General features: G+C 26.7%; 1 protein-coding gene across 1 annotated transcript in view; it reads left to right on the top strand.

Moving 5' to 3' along the window:
- Positions 1 to 20,699, top strand: part of Snx27 (sorting nexin 27) — a 31,263-nt gene extending 10,564 nt beyond the window's left edge. Inside the window, exons 2-13 of the mRNA XM_067281461.1 lie at positions 9,942 to 10,044; positions 10,252 to 10,380; positions 10,461 to 10,653; positions 13,801 to 13,871; positions 14,604 to 14,705; positions 14,788 to 14,866; positions 14,952 to 15,112; positions 15,185 to 15,274; positions 15,349 to 15,498; positions 15,569 to 15,697; positions 19,316 to 19,418; positions 19,499 to 20,699. Of these exons, the coding sequence (XP_067137562.1) occupies positions 9,942 to 10,044; positions 10,252 to 10,380; positions 10,461 to 10,653; positions 13,801 to 13,871; positions 14,604 to 14,705; positions 14,788 to 14,866; positions 14,952 to 15,112; positions 15,185 to 15,274; positions 15,349 to 15,498; positions 15,569 to 15,697; positions 19,316 to 19,393 (1,285 nt within the window). The 3' untranslated portion in view covers positions 19,394 to 19,418; positions 19,499 to 20,699. The remainder of the gene's footprint in view (positions 1 to 9,941; positions 10,045 to 10,251; positions 10,381 to 10,460; positions 10,654 to 13,800; positions 13,872 to 14,603; positions 14,706 to 14,787; positions 14,867 to 14,951; positions 15,113 to 15,184; positions 15,275 to 15,348; positions 15,499 to 15,568; positions 15,698 to 19,315; positions 19,419 to 19,498) is intronic.
- The last annotated feature ends 1,420 nt before the right edge of the window (positions 20,700 to 22,119 follow it).

Here is a 22,119-nt window from a genome sequence, read left to right as displayed (position 1 = left end):
AACATGCTTAAGAAATATTTTACCTTGTGAAAGATACAGATGACTAAAGTTTATTTTTATTGTTTGATTTTTACATACATTTCAAAATTTTGAAAGTTGATAAGAAAAGAGATTAAATTTTCCTTTCTAGGCAACACAAACATGCTTCTAACCTTTTTATTTAAACTAATTTAAAGAGTTTATTTAGGTCAGTCAGTTTAAATACCCTCATTCTCTACTGTTTTAAATAAAATTTAATCAAATTGTCAAGAATTATCACTACCTTACTTAATTAAAGGTAATTAGAGCACTGGAGTATTTAATGTTTTTATAAAGGTTATAAATTTTTAATATTTTGTTTGTAATCCTCTTATTTACAAATTAATAACTAACTAATTTAAAATAAGATTCTTAAGCTCTAATTTCTATGTTAGAATTTAAATACACAAGTGCAAAACTTAGATTGTTAAATAGCTTCAATACATGTTTAATAAAAATAAAATGATGTATAACACTGTTTTCTTTTAAATGGAACTTATTTATCAGTGCCTCAGATAAAAGTTTAATATTGCAGGTACTGTAATACTACAAATTGTGTAACTTAAGATGTTATTAAATTAGTAGAAATGATTCATTTCAGCAGTAATTTGTAATTATATTAAAGTATGTAAAATGTATAATTTTGTTAATTTTTAAATACTTTTTTTTTAATTATAAAAATGATAACTAATTATTAATCTCTTAATAATTTTAATATCACAGTGACTAGCCGAATTTGAAAAATGGCAAGTCATTTAACCCGGAATCTTTCTGAAGGTATTTTTAATTGCTTTATCACTATTTGGACAAATATAAATTAGTTTAGAATTTTATCAGCTGGTATTTCAGAATTGTCAAAGTTATTTGGTGTAAATTTTTGTTAAAATGTTGTAATTAATATTTTAAAAAATATTTTCAATTATTTATTTTATGTTCAGTTTTATATATAAAGATTTGGATAGAATTTTTAAAATTTTATGATGCAGAGGATGCAACTTATTTATTTTATAACATTGCTAATATATTGAAAAGATCTTTTGAGAAAAACTATTTTCCATAAAATTTATAAATGTTGTTAATTATTTGCAATGATTGACTATTTAGATGTCAATAAATATCTAAAGACCTTGGATATTTTCTTGAAGGACAATCTACTTCAGTTTTTCTAGCTAAAAATAAAGAATTTATAATTATGTCAATAGCTCAAGGTAAAAATATACTAAACTTTAAAAGCTACCAAAAAATTTTTTAGTGTTTTAATGAACAGTTGTTTACTTTCTATCTCTACGATTCTAATTTTAGTTTGTCTCATTTTTATAGTGAAATTCTATTATGTAGTTTTCAAAATATTACATAAAATACAATTTTATATCACCTGCTTTTCCGAATATATTAGTATAAAACTTTTTTTTTATTTAAAATTATTTGTGAGAGAACTTGTTTTCATGTAGAAAAAAATATATATGTTTGCTTGTTATTTTTATTTAAAGTCTATATACTTCAAACCCTTTCATACAATTAAAAAAATAATAATTCCTTTGCTTAGAGCCAAATTAGTCAAGGTACTAACTGTTACCAGCTCCTTGATCTATCTCACTAATTAGATCATGAAAATTAAAGAGCTTAGATCTATATCATCATTATTTTGGGAATAAAAATTGTCATTAAAAATATTGTGTGTATTATATAAATTTTAATTCATACAAATAATAATTAGAAATTGTTCATAGCTTGCTACTATATGATTTGTTAATTGTGTCATTTTGTACTCAGTTTTATTGGTATATCAAATTGTAAATTCAATGAAACATTTTCTCTGTATATATTGATGAACAAGAATTTTGAATTTATTAATTCAAATTCATTTTTATATAGAATTGTAACCTTAATAATAATGGCACTTAACTTGTTAGAGATTTATTTATGATATTATCATCATTCTCTACCTGTTAAGTAAGCCTTGAGCTGTAAAACAATCAGTTAATTTTAATATTAACTTGCTGTGAACTTGAAGGTTTTAGCATTTATATGAAAGAATGAACTAATTCTTCTAAGTAGGTTTTCAGATGTTTGACCATTATTCGGTATCACTATTATTTATAATATAAATGTGTTAGTATGATTTATCAGTAGAAATGTTGAAAGACCGACTTGAGGCTGCATTCTGGTTGTTATGTGTTGTCTTCAAGTGACAGTAACTATGTCACAATCAGCAATCTGCTTGTGACACAGTAATGTTTCTTGAAGACGAGATAATGACCAAAATACAGACCTTGGTCTAGTACAGCATTCTGCATGGCTTCTTTCCTTATTGTAAATTATAGAAATAATTTGATATTTAGGAAATAAAAATTCAGGTTTATTTTATTTCAAATTTGTTGGAAATTGGAAAAGTTTTAAAAGGTTGTAGTAATAATAATAATAGTGGGGTTTTTTTTTCTTTTTTTTGTGATGATACCTTCATATTCAAATATTTTGCATCTACTCTCCATCCTTTCTGGTAGTCCATTCATCAACATGAAAAATTTATAGCAGTTCTATAATATAATGATCTTAATTCCTTTTGAACTTGATATATAATTTTGTAAACATAAACAAAATAAAATATTTTCTACATTTGTAAAAACTACTGTATTTCATTTGTGTTTGATGCTGAGGGTAGTCCAGATTAGCTGAAAATGTTTTGTGAAATATATATTTTGGTAACCTGGAAATAGCAGTGTTTTTGGATTAATTAATATATTATGGTGCCAAGTTTCCATATATTTCCAAATTATTTAGCTTTATATATGTTTAATACGATCATCTTACATTTACTTTATTCAATGTTCTGGTATAACAAATATCTGGAATTATATTATTAATATTAATTTACATTTTTATTCTATTGATATAACAAGTTTTATAAATTACATTGAATATATTTGTTACGCAAGTGCTCCACAATTTTTTTTTTTTTTTTACTGTCTTGACACTTACTTATTCTTGAGTTTAACCTGTCATATCATTGAATTTCTAAAGCCACTTTCACACATTTGGTATTCACCAAATGCTGAGCAAACATTTGGCCAATACCAAGTGTGATGATTTACTTGTGACTGATGTACGGTATTTGCCGTTTCCCATCCTTTACTGTGCCAAATCAAAAAGGATGAATAGGCAATTATTCAGCTATCAGCATTTTAATATGCTAACTTTCATTAAGAAAATTAAAATGTATAATTTAAATAACAAATCAGACTTTAACTTTTTCAGGCATATACTAATTACCTTTTTGGATGCATTTTAGACTGTACACGAACTTTTTTTATTCAGTATAATACAACTTCCAGATAAATTATATAATACGACTGTCTACAGAAACCCACCATTTTTGTAACACCCTGTGTAACACATTTAACTGCATAGAATAAAAAAGTAATCTGATATAAATCTAGCACTTTTGGTTTATCATTCAGTTTGAACTCTTAACTGGACTTGTATACTTTAATATTTTAATAAATCAGTTATAATATCCAACTACGTAAAATTATTTAATATTTGATTGCATATGAAATCTATACATTTAATAATTAAAGAAATGCATAAAGATCTACATCTGTGACAATGATTACATCAAGATTAGATCTATAGAATATTATTATGATTACATATCAATATCATTATTAAAGTCAATACATTGAAAATATAATGCTTACAATGTATTGTCAATAACTACTACTTATTGATTAGAAGAGTGCAAAGATCAATTTCCTGATAAATTGTTGAAAACTAATGGTAGAAACTTAATTTAAAATGTAATTTGAATGGAATTACAATAGATTAAATACATTTGTAATACATAATGGTTTTGATTAATTTTATTTTATATCATTGTAAAGTAGTAATTAGCCTATTTGTAAATGTAGAAATGAAAATTTTCATCTCAAAATATTTCAGTTAATATACAAAATTATTAGGTAACATCTTTTGTATTGTATTTGATTACACATATTGTTTCTGACTAAATGTTAAGTTGGGTTTTTAAGTGTTATTTGAAGAAAACTCATTAAATTTTATCAAGCATTTTTATATTTTTTCACTTATAACATTCTCTCCTTCCATTTATTATTTATTTCATTGTTTAAAATTTTATGTATTACAGTAAACCCACCTGTTAAGCAGTCAATTTTTTTTTTGAAATAGTAATTTAAAATTTTTTGACAATAGAAAAATATAATTAATGAGTGATTTTGATATTCAGAAATCTTCACAATACATGCATTATATTACTATGGTCAGAAAGTTGACTGTACATTGCTGTAAAATGTACTCTTGTGAAATTTTTTGATCCCATTTCCTATAATAATAATTTCAGCAGTATAATCTTGGCTCAGTCAAACTTGCATATAGTGCTGATTGTATTAAATTAATGTATTGTATAGTCATGTTGGAGAAAACACCCTATTAACTTGGGACAACCTTTACCCTTGTCAGTCTGAGTACAAAGCTTGCTGTGTTTCAAGAATTGAATAATTTCATATATTTTGCAGTATTATAAATTATTTTTACTTATTAATGAAGAATCTTAGTCAATATATGATCCATCCAAAGAATTCTACATGACCATATTTGTCTTATAAGGTTCAAATTTGACATTTAATGATTATTTTCATTATAATAATGTGGAGTGAATATATGTCTTAACTTTTACAGCTTTGTTGGCTAAAATAAACAGTAGAATTTCTAATTTGAACACAAGGAGGAATTCAAAAAGCTTTGAATTATTAGTCTTTGAAAATTAAACTAGTGTTTTGCATGTTTTCTGTTTAACAGAATTCTGTAGTCTTTAGAAATATCACATTTTCTCCCTGCTTTCTTTTTCACATCTTTAATCACTTCAAGTTAAAAATAAATTTATGTATTTTCCTTACACAGACATTATAAAAAACATAGCTAAACAACACTGCTATTCAGCTACAGATGCCACCAACGTGAAACATGTGACAGTTTTTCTTGTCTCCAGAGTTCTTGGAACACATTCATTTCAAGAATCTGAAATGCGTGCATTCTATAAATCAGTGGTCTGCAAGAGCTAAAATATGGTCCACAAAAGATTTAAAACTTTTATTCATTTTAAATTATTATTCCCACATTAATACAAACTGAATTTAATTTTTACTAAAAATGTTATGTTTTCTATTATAATAGTACTGTTAAAGCATGTTACTCTTGAGTTTAATGATTACTTATGTTAAAAGTTTTGATTAAAGATTATGTTTAGATTGACACAGTTTATTTTTCTTACAACAACAATGAAATCAAAGTGGTCCCTGGTCAAAAAAAGGTTGGGAACCGCTGCTGTAAACCAATAGACCACATACTACTTTTTTTGCATTTTATGTTCAAAATATAAGCTTCAAATTATTTGAATTTATACTAAACAGTCATTCTCAGGATTGAACATTAACTGATTGAAATATAGAATGAGTTCAATTGAATTAAGATATAAGTTCTCTATCTCATTATTTTGTAGGAATGTTTATATTTGTGGAACATAATTACATAAACAATATTTCTATCAAAAATTTCTGTAAAGCTTGGTATTGTTTTGTACATTATAAGAAGAAAATGCAGCTTTTTAAGAAAAGAAAGTTAATAAGAGAACACTTACAGGATAGAACGGGACAGAACAAATTGGAACCACTTATGGATCCTAATGTTAGTATAGTAGAGAATATACAGTATATTTGTGACATTTATGATCAACACTGTAGACTTTCATTAGGAAAAAGCAGTTTCCGAGAAGGAATGTTTATATTCTGTAATGGAATGTTTGAAAAACATCTGCTAAATATAAAAAATTCATGTAAATTTACTCTGTGATGGGTGCACATGTGTTTTTTCAAATTTAACAGATATTCTTTGAATGTTCTATTATAGAATACAAACATTCCTTCTTATAAACAGCTTCTTCCTGACAAAAGTCTGCAGCATTGACCAAAAACAATTAGTCCAGCATAGAATATACGGTATTTCTAACACTAGTCCATAAGTAGTTTTGGTTTAATTAATAGAGATTTTCTTATTTTTATTCAGACCAACTTCAGTTCAGTATATAACATTAACACACAGTGTTCCCAAAGATTTTGAAATTTATATGTATCTTGCATTCATTTCAAATGGTACTGTCAGCTGATTCGGTGCATATAAATGTCCAAAAACATTTTTCCATTAAACAAACTTTGTTTTCCTTAAATAGCTGCATTTTCTTCTTATGATGTATTTCTACCTTTTAAATTCTTTGCTTCTGTGTATACATTTTTTTTTATGTCATTAATAAATTGGTAAAAGAATAAGAATATACATATATATATATATATATATATATGCATATTTTGTAGTATAACAACATTAAATTATCTGAATTTAATGATATATAATGTTAAAATTTGTCCTTAAAAATATAATTTGGCTGAGAAAAAACTTCTTTTTTTTTTTACGGGATCCCTCACTCATGATAACTAATTCTTTTATTCGCTGCTAACCGAATGAAGATATTTTCCGATTCGAACCGTCCCACGCGTTACGGGAGGACTAGAAGCGAACAGCGCATGGAACGGTTCGAATTGGAAAATATCTTCATTCGGTTAGCAGCGAATGAGAAAAAACTGCCAATGTACTCATTTGCATTTAAAAAATTTTAAGTGTAATGCCATTATGAAATAATTTTTTTCCCAAGATTTCTTAATTTCATTTTCAATGAAATTTAAAATAAAAATACTTGAAAAAAAAAACAAAAACATTTTTTTTATGAAGTACTTTGTAAAATTAGTTTCTTTAATCAAATTATATTCTGTAAGTAGGAAAGTTTTTTATTAATAATATCAAAGCTTTAAAAATGCTTTAAGTGAATAGAACTAAAAAAAAATTAATTTACATATTTGTTACAAGTAATTTGATTTCGTTTTTAGCATTAATTACTGAATTTGGCAAAATTTTTCTGTACATTATAAAGTGTTTCCACGTGATAAGCACATACACAAACACATGATTATTTGCTGAACATTGGTTCATTGTGGGAATTGTTTAAGATTCGGCACAATATACCAACAAGGAGTGGAAACAGCAAATACTGAATAGTCATCCACACTACTCTGTATTAGCCAAATGTTTGCTCAGCATTCGGCAAATACCAGATGCATGGAGTCGTCTTCAGACATCTTTTCTCTGTTTATGCATTAAGTTTATTCAGTTTCATTGTTTTTAACAGTAAAATTTTAAAAGTATATGAGCAAGAATGTTTTTCTAATCAAAAGATTTTTCTCCTTACAGTTGTACAAAGTTGTACAAAGCAGCAAATATTTGAAATTTATGATGCACACAATAAAAGAACAAGCATAAAAGATATATAAAAATAGATTTTGCATACATAGAACATTTATCAAAAAATTTATTAGATACTTAAAAACTTAAAACTACACTAAATGCTTTTAAATATAGAATTTCTGTTCTATTTTATAGTTTTTATATCATTTCTTTTGTATTTTGTTTACAGTTGTATGATAATTGATCACACAAAGAAATCATCTTATTTTTAAAATTTAATTGTGGAATTAGTGCCCTACATTGAAAGTTTTGAATGAAATTTGTGCACAGATGCTTTGTTAAAATACAAAAACAGTAAATTTTTTGTTTAAATTTCATCCTAAAATTAATAATTTCACAAACTAGAAGAAAAATTTTTTTATTGTCTATGATTAATTTCTGGATTTTATTATTAAAACAGATTTATCAAATGAATAAAATCAAGATTAATTAATTTAGAAAAAAAAATTTAAAGTTCCTAGCATTTAACATTATCCAGAATAAATTAATGTCTGTCTGAAGCATTGAAACAAAAATAATGAATTAAAAAGAAAAGTGCATTAATTTAAAATAATAAGTAAAAGAAAAATGATAAGTACAAAGAGTAAATATACAAAAATTAATTAGGAAAAACTGTTGTTAGCTAATGAATCGACTTTCAGATAACAAAATTAAATTGAATCATTTCATATCCTTCATTGATTGATTTTTCATTTTGATAATTGATTAACTTAGATGCAACAAGTCGAAATCATCCCACAATTAATATTCGTCGGATATTGTGTATCTAACTCGATAATCATTTTTGTTCATGTAGGTCATTTCAAAATGTAAGGTAGCAAGGAGAAAACTGGGTATGCTTCATTAAGTTAAAAGTGGGTTGATGACCTAAAGGAGGTATGGACATACATCAGTGAAAATAGCACATTGGGAAGTGGCAGAAAAACCAATAAACTAGTTATAAAATTAATTCATTTTATAAATAGATAAATTTACAACAATAATTTACTGATCCATATTACATTGTTTCGTGAACAATATAATTTTGTGAATTTCTTTGGGGGGGGGAAAGGACAATGTTTATAATATTGTCCGACGTGTGAGTGTAACAGAAATCTTGTCTTACTCTTAGTTATATTTGTAAAGAATTGTCCTGTTCAATTAAAAAATATTTAATTTAATATATTTTTATTTAATGAGATTATATAAAAAAATATATAAATAAATAATCGCTCAAAAGCTGAAGATTTTCATTCTTTCCATAACTAATTATTCCTGTTAGCATTTTAGTTATAAACAATTTTATAGATTCCTCATTGCAAAAAAAAAAAAAAATCTGTAAACTGGGTGGGGCATTTTCATTGATTTTCGTACATGTCTGTCTCGGATTTCTGAATGTTTAGTAGTAACATTACGTTCATACGACTAACAGTTGCATATTTATTAGCCGACGCAAAAGACTAAATTTTTAAAAAATTTTTAAATTTAACAATTTAATATTAAAATTTAATTAGGTTTAAATATAAACATTTTATTCTTTACTAAATTCATTAGAAATAAAAATATTTGTGGATGAAATCAAATTCTTTCCACTGCGATAACCATTTTTAATTGACGTTAAGTAATTTTATACAAGACTTGTTTGTTTTGTTGTTTTCCCAATACTTACAACATGCTGTTATGGCAGTGTTACCTGATATTGTTATTTTGAAAAATACAAATAATGAAATTTGATATGAAAAATCTGAAACGATTTGATGCCATTTATTCTAGAATAAATTTAAATTTTACTTTAAGTACTTACATTAATCTTTAATGAATTTAGGCTACTTAAATATTTATAAGGAACATCCTTATTGTATTCATTACTTACCATCTCTTGCTTTTAAATATATATTTTAGATATCATTTTATAGCTATCAAAAAATTTTAATTTTTACTGTTTCCCCCCCCCCTACTAACTATTCGGTCGAATGATACTAATCAAAACATTGGTAAATTTTGTTATAGTAAATTTCTAAGATTTTACAAATGAAGATTTCTGAATCTTATAACAGCATACTTTAGTAGAAGATTAATTAATAACTAATTACATTAATAACTAACTCCAAACTAAAGTATATGTTGTTAAATCATATAATTTATAAAATAGATTCATTAATTACAAGTAACTTGTCCTTATATATTTTCACAGCTGATCTAACCACAGCCAAATGACCTTCCAGATTATCTGGCTAATTTTAAGAGGTGATAGCCAGTTAGGCTGCCTACATCTCTTAAAATTCAAACTACTGTGTATTTAATTATTAAAATTAGCCTTAAAATAGCCCTTAATCTAGTTGATCTAGTTACTGTGGTTACTTAGCTTAATTAATACATGTTGAATAATGGTTAATGTTTTCGGCTCGGTTAACCGGGCCGAAAACATTAACCATTATTCAACGTGCATTAATTATGTTATATATTTTCCTCTAGTAAGTTGATTTAGCTAAATATGTGTAGTATATAAATTATATTTTTAGTGATTATAATAATGGAAATGAAGCTATAATACATACATAATTATTTCTCAATAGTAATGGAAATAATGTGGAAGGAGCTACTCATAAACAAGTAGTTGATTTAATCAAATCAGGAGGTGATAGATTGACATTAACTGTAATATCAGTGACTGCTCAGGTATGTTGTTGAACTTTTGTACTTTGATAGATTAAAAACTTTTTTAAAAGTAATAATATCTTGTCTGCCATGAACAACATTCTCTATCAAATGCATTATTTTAAGTTTTTGCGTGTTTTTTAAACTATTGTTGCTTGAATGAATAACACGAGAAATAAAATAATTGACGTTAGTCAGGAAGTACTGATTATGGTTAATTGGACACAGGAAGCAGAGAGGTTAGAGCCCAGTGATGACTCTTCGGGCTATTCCTATATCGATTATAGTGAGAAACGTTCTTTACCTATTTCTATCCCTGATTATAATTGGATGGAAAAAAATGGGGAGAAATTTGTTGTAAGTTTTTATTTATTTATTTTCTCAAAATTATGGTTTTAGTAAATACTTTAATTATGCTGCTATTTTTATATTACCAGGTGTATAATATTTATATGGCTGGAAGACATTTGTGCTCGAGGCGATATCGAGAGTTTTCTACACTCCACGTCAATCTCAAAAAAGAATTTCCAGATTTTAACTTTCCTAAACTCCCTGGGAAATGGCCATTTTCTTTATCAGATCAGCAGCTAGATGCTAGAAGAAGGGGTCTTGAACAATATTTAGAGAAAGGTGTGCATTTATTATTTTATCTGTTTACAAATTATTAATTTCATTACAACAAATAACTTTAACTATATTATATATTTTTTAAATGTATTGTAATTATAATTATATATAAACATATTGAATGAATATACATAAAACAAACATGAACATTTTACACATGTTGATATTATTTTCCATAATATTAATTTTACCATTATAAATTTTGTATGGCTTTTTACAATTTATGAAAGAATACTTATATACAATACAAATGTCTTCAGCTTTTTAAGATCTTCATTAATAAATAAATTTTAAAATGTTTAACATATTTTTGTTCCAAATTAATTAGGCATTCATTTGTTTAATTTTTAATAAAAATTTAAGTTCATGAATAATATAAAATTTGTCTCAAATTTTGTATTCTTCTTATAAACTTCATATTTACACTTCAAAAATAATATCAAAATGAATCACTTAATTCACATAAATATGTTTTTTAGTATAACATTTCAAGTATCAAACATAAATAGTTATATGTTGGATATGAAAATATTTTATTTTCAGTTGTAATTCTTCATATTTGTCAATAAAATATTTTTCTTGTGTTTGTTCACGTTTTGTTTATCTATAAGCTTTGATATATTATTTATTAATAATTGGTAGAGCCATTTCTAGAAATCCAAAATATATATGGCTGGGAAGATGTTTGTTGATTTTTCTCCCCTCCACAAATCATGATTATATTTGAAATTTTTCAATTGCCAACTTTTATTTTAATATTAGAGTTAACTTTTCAACTAAAAACAAACTTTCAGAAGCATTCATTATTAGATAAAAAGAAATTTGATATCTGGAATAAGTTTTGAATAAACATAAATAATGCTTTAGGGGTATTTGACATCAGCATTCTTTTTACAATTTTCAGTTTTACATATTGTAAACAATGTGAATTATTAACATTTATAACTTGAAAACACTTAAGTTATAAAATAATGCTAACCTTGTTTTATAAACATTTGATTAGTTTGTTTTGATTTTCAGATTATTTCACTAAAATTAACTGTTATTCCCTCATATAGCATACATTAATATAAAATTAAAATAAGGGACAGAAATTTTTCAATTTTTGAAAAGCCATAAAAGTGATTTCAATGAAGTCTCTCTCATCATGAATATTCCTATTTTTGAAATAAACTGCTGTTAGTTTCAAATCATGGTGCACATTTCTAATTGAGCTTGTGAATGAGCCGAATTGAAATATAATTATAATTTTGGTTTAAAACATTTTTTTAAATAAATGATTGAAATTTGTAATTTATTATGATTATAATGCTATAAGAATATTATTAGTATATAAAATTAATTTTAGATGCATATAATGGAAATTGCAATGAAATTTATACCTACTAATATAACTTAAATATCAATAACAAAAGATTTAATATAACTAATATTTTAATTGTTTATTACATTATATATACAGAATAGTATATGCAATATAATAGTACTTGGGCAAATGCGGCTCTTTTTGAGTTAAATGCAGCTCTTGCCGAAAGTGTTAATTTCTGCTTTTTGTTATTATTTTTACAATTTTATTTCCACAATTTTGTGAAAATACGTACATATATATATGTAATATTTAGTAATTTATTTCCAAGTTGGTGCAATAAATTAAATTGACATTTCAAATCTATTCTTTGAAAACAAATTCTCGATCCGGATGGAGGACACCCTATCCTTCCCTGCCTTACCATACTATCCGCCACGACAGTACAGAACTTGCAGCTCCCCATGCATTTTACAAAACCTACATTTCAGCTCCCACTGAACTCTTGCTTGCCCACCTCTGGTATATACAGAAAAGTACTATTTTGTTTATCAGTTTATATTCTGATACACTATCCTTATTTATCCTTTTACTGATAATTTCTATAATTAAATTTAACTGATAGCTGTAAATTGAAAATTGTGATTACAAAGATATTTGAAAGAATTATGATTTTTTACATTTAATGTACTAATACATTTAAAGTTATAATAAATGCATCAGTTTGTATTGTATGACTTAAACAGTTGTGAAAATATTTTTTCCTCATCCACAAAAAAACATTAGTTGGCAAGTATAAATACTGTCTTGATATTCTTAATAAATTATTTTGATATTTTTAAAAAGTTACAAATTGTGTTACTTCTTTGTTAACAGAATTATATTAGTTTACTCAATAAAATTTATAATAGTTCTAAAGATCTAGATGGAACATTGATTTACATGCAAGGAATATAGATTATTTGCTTATTGTTTTGTCTATATATTGTCTTGTCTTTCAATTTATTAATTTCATTAGCTTGAACCTATTTCAGTGTGTAAATTTATAAGAAAATTATGAATTTAGAAAGAAAATAAATAAATTTATTATAAAATGATTTAATGTAATTTTGTTTCATTTGTATAAAATTATATTAAATTTTTCTATTGATGATATAGTTTGCACATGATGTATTTTACATCTTAAAAACATCCATTATAACTTTGTGTAATGAACCAGTATAAGCATAAGAAAAATTTTACATGAGATGTTTATTTTATAGAATTGTAGAACTAATTTTATTTGATTCTTTATTGATGTCAATACATTGCCATAATTATGCACACTTAACATAAAAACATTTTTTGTGTTTGTAGACCATATTGGTTTTGGTACATGTGCTTGCATCTTGCTTTTAGTTATCATCTGTTAATTATTTAATTGTTAATGCAATGACATAATCTTTTATATCTCCAGGAGAAAACAAGGTGAGAGCTTCAATGGCTTCCACATTTGTTACATTTTTCAATGCATTTGGCTTGGATGCATAAATACCATCTAACATTGTGTGTTTATAATTATAATGTCCAGTAAATATAACATAAACTACGTTGTGTGCACATCCTGTATTCTTTTCAATTCTGCTATAAATAATATCTTAAATTTTATTTTGTTATTTATGATACAAAATACTTTGAAAACATTAAAATTTTTAAACAATTTAATTATTAAATTTTGATTGGCTTATATGTATAACAAGCATTATAATAAGTTTAATGTCACTTAACATCAAACAATTTTGATTTGAGATCTATAATAATAAATTTTTATTTTTTTATTTTTTATTTTTTATTTTTTCTATTAGTTTGTGCTGTTAGAGTTATAGCTGAAAATGATATCATGCAAGAATTTCTTACGGATTTAGATGATGAAAATGTAAGAATTTTTAAATGATTTATTAAATATTTTTCTTGTTTTTGTAACAGTAAGATATAATTTTCATATTAATAATAAAATATTTTTAAACAGAACTATTTTTTAATATTACATGAATTCTTTAATTGTCATTGTCTTCATTGTGTTAGATACATTTTATTCATAAGAACATGAGAGGATGCATGTGTCTTAAAACAAAAACGAACAAATATTATTTTTGTAAATAAATACAGATAATTGAACATTTTCAAATTAACAAAAGAAAAGCTAAAAATGTTGTTTGGAACAATTGAATTGGATTGAGTTAGATATAAATATAACAATTTGATAGTTAAAAATTTGTAAATGTGTTTAATTTAAATTTTTAAATAAATTTTCTGTTGGAAATGTAGGAATGGAGATTTTTATGAAACTATTTTAAAATATATTTTAATTTCTCATCAGTTTTTTCTGGAAATATAATAATTATTGGTGACATTCTGATACATGCATTAATGTACACTAAAGCTCAATACAAAATACCTGTTATAAAATAAAATTGTGTGAATGTGTGTATATAATACTCAAATTTCCATTTAAATTGCATCCATAAAGAATGATTGAAATGCATTCATCCTATATTTTATTCTGATTTTAAATTCACTCTTTTAATACAATTCTACTGATGACATGTCAGTATACTATGCATTATATAATTCAGTATTTCTAACTACAGTTTTAACATTATAATAGGGCGGTAGCTCTGCTGCTGTTGATTTAAAAGTACTTCTGCCTGACAGAACGACTGTTGTCGTTAATGTTCGTAAAAATAGCTCAACAGAAGAAGTATATCAAGTAAGAAACTATTTAATTTCTTACGTTCTCGATTTTATTTTTTGAACAAATTAATTTAAAAACTTTTTTTTTTTATTATTAGGCTGTAGTTGAAAAAATAGGAATGTCCAAAGATATCTTACAGTATTTTGCTCTGTTTGAAATTGTAGAATATGGATTTGGTATTAAATTATTTTCCAGTCAGATGTTTTCTTTTTAATGAATGTAGAAGTATTTTAATTTGAAACAATTCTCATTTTTTAACAGAAAGAAAACTTCAGCCAAATGAGTTTCCACATAATTTATATATCCAGAATTATAGTACAGCTACATCTACTTGTCTATTGATTCGTAAATGGTTGTTTACTCTAGAACGTGAAATCGAACTTAGTGAAGATAATATGGCTGCAACTTTTTTCTTCTGGCAGGTCAGGGGAATTATCATAATTAATTGAAATTAACCTTTGCATTATTTTATATGTCATTTTTAATTAATTTAGGCAATTGACGATGTTAACAAAGGCCAAGTTAAACCTGGTAGTAAATTGTATGAACTTAAAGCTCTTCAGGATTCCTCAAGGAAATCTGAGGTAATAAATTAATTTTCAATTTTGTTATAAAATTTTTTAAAGAAAACTAATGTTAAATAAAAGAATTTCTGTAGTATCTTAGTTTAGTTAGGCTATTAGAAGGCTATGGTGAAATATCATTTCCTCATTGTGCATGTGATGCAAGAAAAGAAGGTCATGTAGTTGCAACTGTAGGATTAACTAATTTTAAACTTCAGGCATGTAAAGATGATGGTACAATGGAGGTAATTCTTAAATAATATCGTTTATTAGTAAATTTTTATGAATTCTTCTATAATTTAAACTATTTTTCAGTCACAAGTGATTGAATTTGCTTGGGATAGCATAAAAGAATGGGAATTAGATGATGAAGGCATGTCCTTTACCTTCCAATATTGTCGTCCAGAAAAGAAGCCACGCTGGGTGAAAATTCACACACCATACGTAAGTATTTTCATTAACAAAAAAATTTATGGTCTACACAGAATTAATGAAGTTAATAATGTATTTTACATGCACTTAGATGTTTAAGATTTCAGATTTTTTACTATAATTTCTATTATCATATATTAACAAAAATGAGTAATTAAAAAAACACCTTCCCTCCCAATTCCATTAATTAACATTAAATTTTGATTCTTAATAGTTAATTTTCGGCAATTATGGAATTTTACTACAAAGCACGCCTACTTACATCACTTATCAGTTATGAAATTTTTCTGCTTACAATGACATAATATAGAAAAAACAAATAGCCACAACTTTTGTTTCTTAGATTATTCTTTTTATAGAATTACAAATTGAAAAATCTGAAATTAATGTAAAAATGTTTATAATGTTGTTATTAAATATAATGTATATTATGTTTAAATGTATTAAATATTTAAACATTGTTAATTTATAAATCTTTCTAGTAATTGTACTTTCAATTATTTTGAATGCCTTTAATCACTTTTTTACATTATTATTCTTGCATTTTAACTTATTTAACAAGTTTTAACTTCAGATGCACTTACTTTTTTAATGAATTAAAATTTTTCATTAAAGAATTATTATACAATTATTAAATCAAATCATATTCAAATAATAGAACCTTCTTAATATTAATAAAGTTCAGAAACAAATATCAATAATTTAATATAAAATATGTAATTATGTAAACAAATAATAAAATTAACAGTAAAGAGAGGATTTTAAAATGAAAACAGAAATTATAAAATGAATAAAAATGTTATTTTTCATAGTACAGAATGATTATAGTAGGGTGTGAATGAATCTTCCTATTTGTCAAGGGAAAAAGTTGAAGTATGAAAAATTATATTACACTTTATTAGACAAACAAACTTGTACATCTGCTATTGCAAAAAATGTGATTACATAAACAGTTTGTTTTGATGTAATATTTTTATAGATTCACTAGCTGACCCGGCCACGCGTTGTTGTGGCTCAAAATGTATCTATTATAAATGTATAACACTTCCCCCGTGGGGGGAATTTCAAAAAATCCCTTCTTAGTGTACATTCTCTTGACGTACCCTATTAAAACGCAATCAAAAACGCATCTAAAATAGTATAATAAAAGCCGAGTTCTTCACAGTAAGCCTTAATGCCGTCACTTTTCCCACTGGGGAATATCGAAAAATCCCTTTTTAGTGTATATTCTGTTGACGTAACCTATTAAAACGCAATTAAAAACGCAAAAAACCGCATGTAAAATAGTATAATAGAAGCCGAGTTCTTCACGGTAAGCCTTAATCCCGTCCATCTCCCCCCACTGGGGGGAATTTCGACATGTATATTATATAAAAACATGTGCGTATTCGAATGCAAAGTTGTGTCAAAATTTCAAAGGAATCGGTAGGAACAAACGAATGTTATATTTTATTTATATAGATAGATAGAAAATGATCTGCTTCAGTCCATTCTCACAGAAAAGCATAATGCCTCACAGAAAAGCAAACTTAGGTCGTCGGAAGTTAGCGCCATCTGTTGGACATAAAAGCCTTAATCCATATATAAATATATTTTTGAAAGAGGGGAAATGGTGTAGGGGTATGAAAAATAGATAGTAGCCGATTCTCAGACCTACTGAATATGCATATAAAATTTGGTAAAATTCGGTAAAGCCGTTTCGGAGGAGTAAGGTAACTAACATTGTGACACGAGAATTTTATATATAAGATTTAAATTTTTTCTGATTGAGAATTATTTTATAGGATTATAAACAAAAACACATTTTTATATATTACTTTTGTTTTAAATTTTTTATATTCAATTTAATGCTTGAGTTTTTATTCTTTTACATTCAAACTTTCTATTTCCCAGTTCATTAACTAAAGAAAGCCAGTTAATTTGGCTGAAAATGATGATGTTCTATTAAAACACAATATTTATTAAATAAAATACAATATTATTTAATGAAAAATTTCAAATAAATGATATGTAGTGCTTGAATAAATACAGTGATATCTTGGTTTTCATTGATAATCCATCCAAAAACAATTGACGAAATCCGAAACTGACAAAAACCGAGGCAATTATTTCCATATGAATTAATGTAAATCCAATTAATTCATCGTAGACTCTCCAAAATACTTACCAAAAACACATTTTATAGAGACTTAATATAGTGTTAAATATTAAAAGCAATAAGAAATTAACATAAAAGACTAATTAGCATAAAGATAAAAGCATTAAGATTAAATATAAGATAATTAGCATTAAGATGAAAGCAATGGAATTGTTCAGCTAGACACGCGGGGTAATGTCTTCTCTTGTAGAAGCTAGTTGGATACGAGCTTCTAGCCTATATCACCTCGTGGTAGTGTGACGTAATTGTCATGTAATAGTAGTTGTATTCATACTGGCCCTTATTCAGGTGTTAGATGTGGAGAGAAAACCTGAAAAACTTCACTTGGCCAGCCCGCCCTGGCGAAGTGCGAACCCACAACTGAACTCCCAGTGTTCAGGGAACAGAACCATTGGCTAATGGTGGGCCATCCTGGGGTAATGTTCACACAACGAGAAATAACACCACATTGTGCTGGAAAACACCTGAGTCACCCTTTGTTTTCGCAAAATTAGCAGTGAGGTCACTTGAGCACACAGACGAAAACCAAAACCAACAATAACTGAAGTCAACGAAAACCGAGGTATTACTGCATTCCAAACAATTTATACATTATTTGCATTACTGAGTTTCAGAAGTAAATGCAAAATTATTGTTAAATACATATCTTTAAGATTTTTATTTATTGCCTTGCATTCATAATTATTTTATCTAATGATGATTAAGTAAAGGTTTATAATTTTGAAATATAAATAAAATTTATTCTAAAGATAGCAAACACTGGATGAATTATTACTAATAAATTTTCAAGTTATACATTTTTTATTTGTTAACACACATTTTTAATGTCAGTGTTAAAACAGAGCATCCACTAATTGTCATCTTTACTTCCTCTATATCAGTGGTTCCCAAAGTGGGCACTACCACCACCCTGTGGACAATGAGTAAATCTAGGGGGGGTAAAATGAAGCAAGTGGGTGGCAGCGGGGTGCTGGATGGGCGACCACAGATGACAGTTATGGTCACTGACAACCATTCCCTTACTTCTGTTAAAACGGGTAAGATAAAATATTGCATTTAATGGTTTCCAGATGTGGAGAACAATGTACAGTAAGGACACAAAAGTGAGGTTCATAGAAAAGTTTTTATAAGAATATTGCCAAGCCTTTCTCACACAAGGGAAAATTGGTTAGGGGGTGTTGGGGCATGGTTGGGGCATGCTGGGTATAAATTTATAGAAACAAGGGGTGGTGGCTCGAAATAGTTTGAGAATCACTGCTCTACATAATTTAAACAGCATCATTGTCAGTATAAGTGAATCCCAAAGTGATTACAAGTGGATTCTGCTGAAGTCTGAATTCCATCTTCAATTTTAAATGCAAACAATTCATTTTTTTAATGATGCTAGTAATTTTTTTTTAGAATTTATAAAAATCCTGTATATTATTTAATAATTAAGAATAATTAAAAGAATATTGTTTCCTTTTCTCCAGTATGTATTTATGTTTGACTGCTTTGAGAGGATACAAGAAGAAAGAAATTGGTGCAAGTCTACTAGTTCAGTTATTTAAAGTCGTTCATATGGTTGATGGAAAGGTACAATATGTTAAATTATAATGTATTTAAATATTATTTTATGCTGCTAGAAAAAAATTTAATTTGTCTTTATTTTCTAGGTATTTCGAAATTGAAAATGCTTCGAGAAACTGGTTCATACACTAAAATCTATCCATATCTAACAAATTTTTAATTTTTAGCAAAGTATTCTGATTCAAATAATTTTTCATGTTCTCTTATTCATTTTTGCTTCATTGCAAAGTAGACATTTTTAATTTTGCATTTTTGAAAAAATGGTAATTTGAATGCATCAACTTTTATGCCATTTAACGGACATCCATTTTGATAGTGCAGTTTTTCTCCAGCTGCTAAGCTCTATAACACCAGCCCATATAATATTGTAAGTGAATTTTTATCATTCAAACAGCTTTCCAAGCAAGCACATAATTTATTTTGAATAAGAAAACAAATCATTGGTTAATACCATAAGTTTTCCTAAATATGCTCATAGTAGGTAAATATTTACTTGTAATTAAGAATTATTCATGAATGATGAAAAAAATTTTACAAAATGTGGCAATTTTAATCTGCCTTATTTTGTGATTTTTGTATTGTGCGTGTTTAAAATAACAAAGACGTTTATCTGTCGAACATTCCATAATTGACGATAAATTAATTTTCTAATTTTAATTCCCAGTTAGTTCGTTTTTCGAAACAGGAATATTTAGTAAGACGTGCTCAAGTTGGATTTTTCTAAAAAACAAAAAAAAGCACACTAAGTTTTTCATTGTCTACTATAAGAGTTTTCAATGTCAAGCATATTTTTATTGATGTCTAGATCGATTTATACAACCGTACCAAATCCACATCACCATCCCGCTCCCATAGATTTTGTGTTACGTCCGAGAAAGACGGATCCGTGACAGGGCACTTCGTACTAGTCTGCAGTGCCAAAGTTCCCCCCCAAGAAAAGTTTGTCGAGTAATTTATTTTTTTGGGAGTAGAAAAAAACCTGTCGCATATTCTACAAAAACCAGCCTTGTAGAAAATACAAATTCCGTTATTTATAGGATGGTGCTGCATATATAGTCTACTCGCAAAGGAAATTACTCCAGTTTGAATGCATCATAGCACTAGAAGACAACTTAGGGGCACAATGCAGAAATGGAAAAAAAAAAAATTATATATATAGAAAAATTGTGTGAATTCCCTCAGGAGAAAAAAAACCCTGTATATTGTATGACATCCTGAGAAAATTGTTTTTGTATATTCCTGTGGAATATGTATATAAATATAAAGAATACCATTCATTCAGATAAATTTGTTGTTGTTGTTTATTGCAGTTGATTGGTTTTATATGCATAAATTGATTCGGATGTTGATGGTATGTGCACATGTATGTGTGTATATCAAGAACTTCAGTTCATAATATCAATAACTTCATAGAGAAAATATATTTTAAAAATATAGCCAACCAGATATAATATTTTTGTCACTCCTAATTTGTTCTTTGAACTCATCTAATTCTGTCATAGGTTAGGCCCACTCGTAATGGACAAAACCAATACCGGGTGTATACTTCACAATGCATTTGATCCTTGCACAAAATTTTTTTTGAAAACATCTCTCATCAGCAATAAAAAATACAGATTTATTGCATTTTTAATAATTTGTAAAATCCATTAGTTTAAAACTGTTATCTTCACTTTGAAGAACTTAGATGATCTCTAAATTTGCAAATATCTTCCTCTTCATCTTCCTAATTTTTGTAATAATTAATATAAACACTAAAATAGCGTAGTTGAGATTACAGGGAGGTATCGATTTATTCTTTGTCCACCGAGATCTTGCTAGTAAGTGGTTAACGAATAAATTGAGATTGTCTCGTAATCTCACCCACACTATTTTAGTGTTTATATTAATTATTACAGTGAAAGTGGCTTAGTGTTTACTTGCATTTTTGACTTTTGGTCAACAGTAATTTAAACTTGCATGACTCTGCATAACCAATATACTACCAGAAGATTTCGGCATAACATTACACTGTGCCAATCTACCATCTTTGCCACGCATCACTTACACTTAAATTTGAGAGTTAAAATTAACGTGAAAATCAGCAGAAATTTCTACTTCCAGGTTTTGCCAGCCAATACCAAAAAAAAATTTTTTTTGACCCATTTATGCCTGTTTTTTTAATAAAACTAGTAAAAATATGTGTACTGTTGAAAGCCAAATAGAATTACCTCATAACACAATACATTGAAGAACAATTTTTAATTTTTCACCAACTGAATCGAAATAGAATGAGAAAGATCTTTGCAATTTTCGAACAGTTTGCACATATTTCTTGTTTTATTTAGATTTTGCATAATAGAATTTCTACCATAAATAGAGATATATATAAACAGAACAATGTATTTTCAATGCTTAAAACCAAATAAGCTGTACAAAGTAGGAAAGAAGAGATTGATATGCTACCCCGTACTGAAAGTTGGATGTCTGTCTGTCGGGAAAAATTGTGTTATTCAAATCAAATTCCGTGGTGTTCGCAGAATTGGTCAATACAGTGTCCGGCTGCTGCAGAAATTTCTTTCGTCATGTCTGAAGAATCTGCATGTTCTTCATTGGAGAGAGAGAGATTTTCACATATTGCTAAGTCTAGAGGGTTTAAATTGTGGATAATACGCTGCCTCTTTGGCCTTTTCCAATGCAGACTCATCAATCTGGGACCGAATACTCG

The sequence above is a fragment of the Centruroides vittatus genome, unplaced genomic scaffold, assembly GCF_030686945.1.
Source record: "Centruroides vittatus isolate TY-2023 unplaced genomic scaffold, ASM3068694v2 contig_120, whole genome shotgun sequence".
Classification (NCBI taxonomy): Eukaryota; Metazoa; Arthropoda; class Arachnida; order Scorpiones; family Buthidae; genus Centruroides; species Centruroides vittatus.
This window is presented reverse-complemented; position numbering and strand designations above follow the sequence as displayed.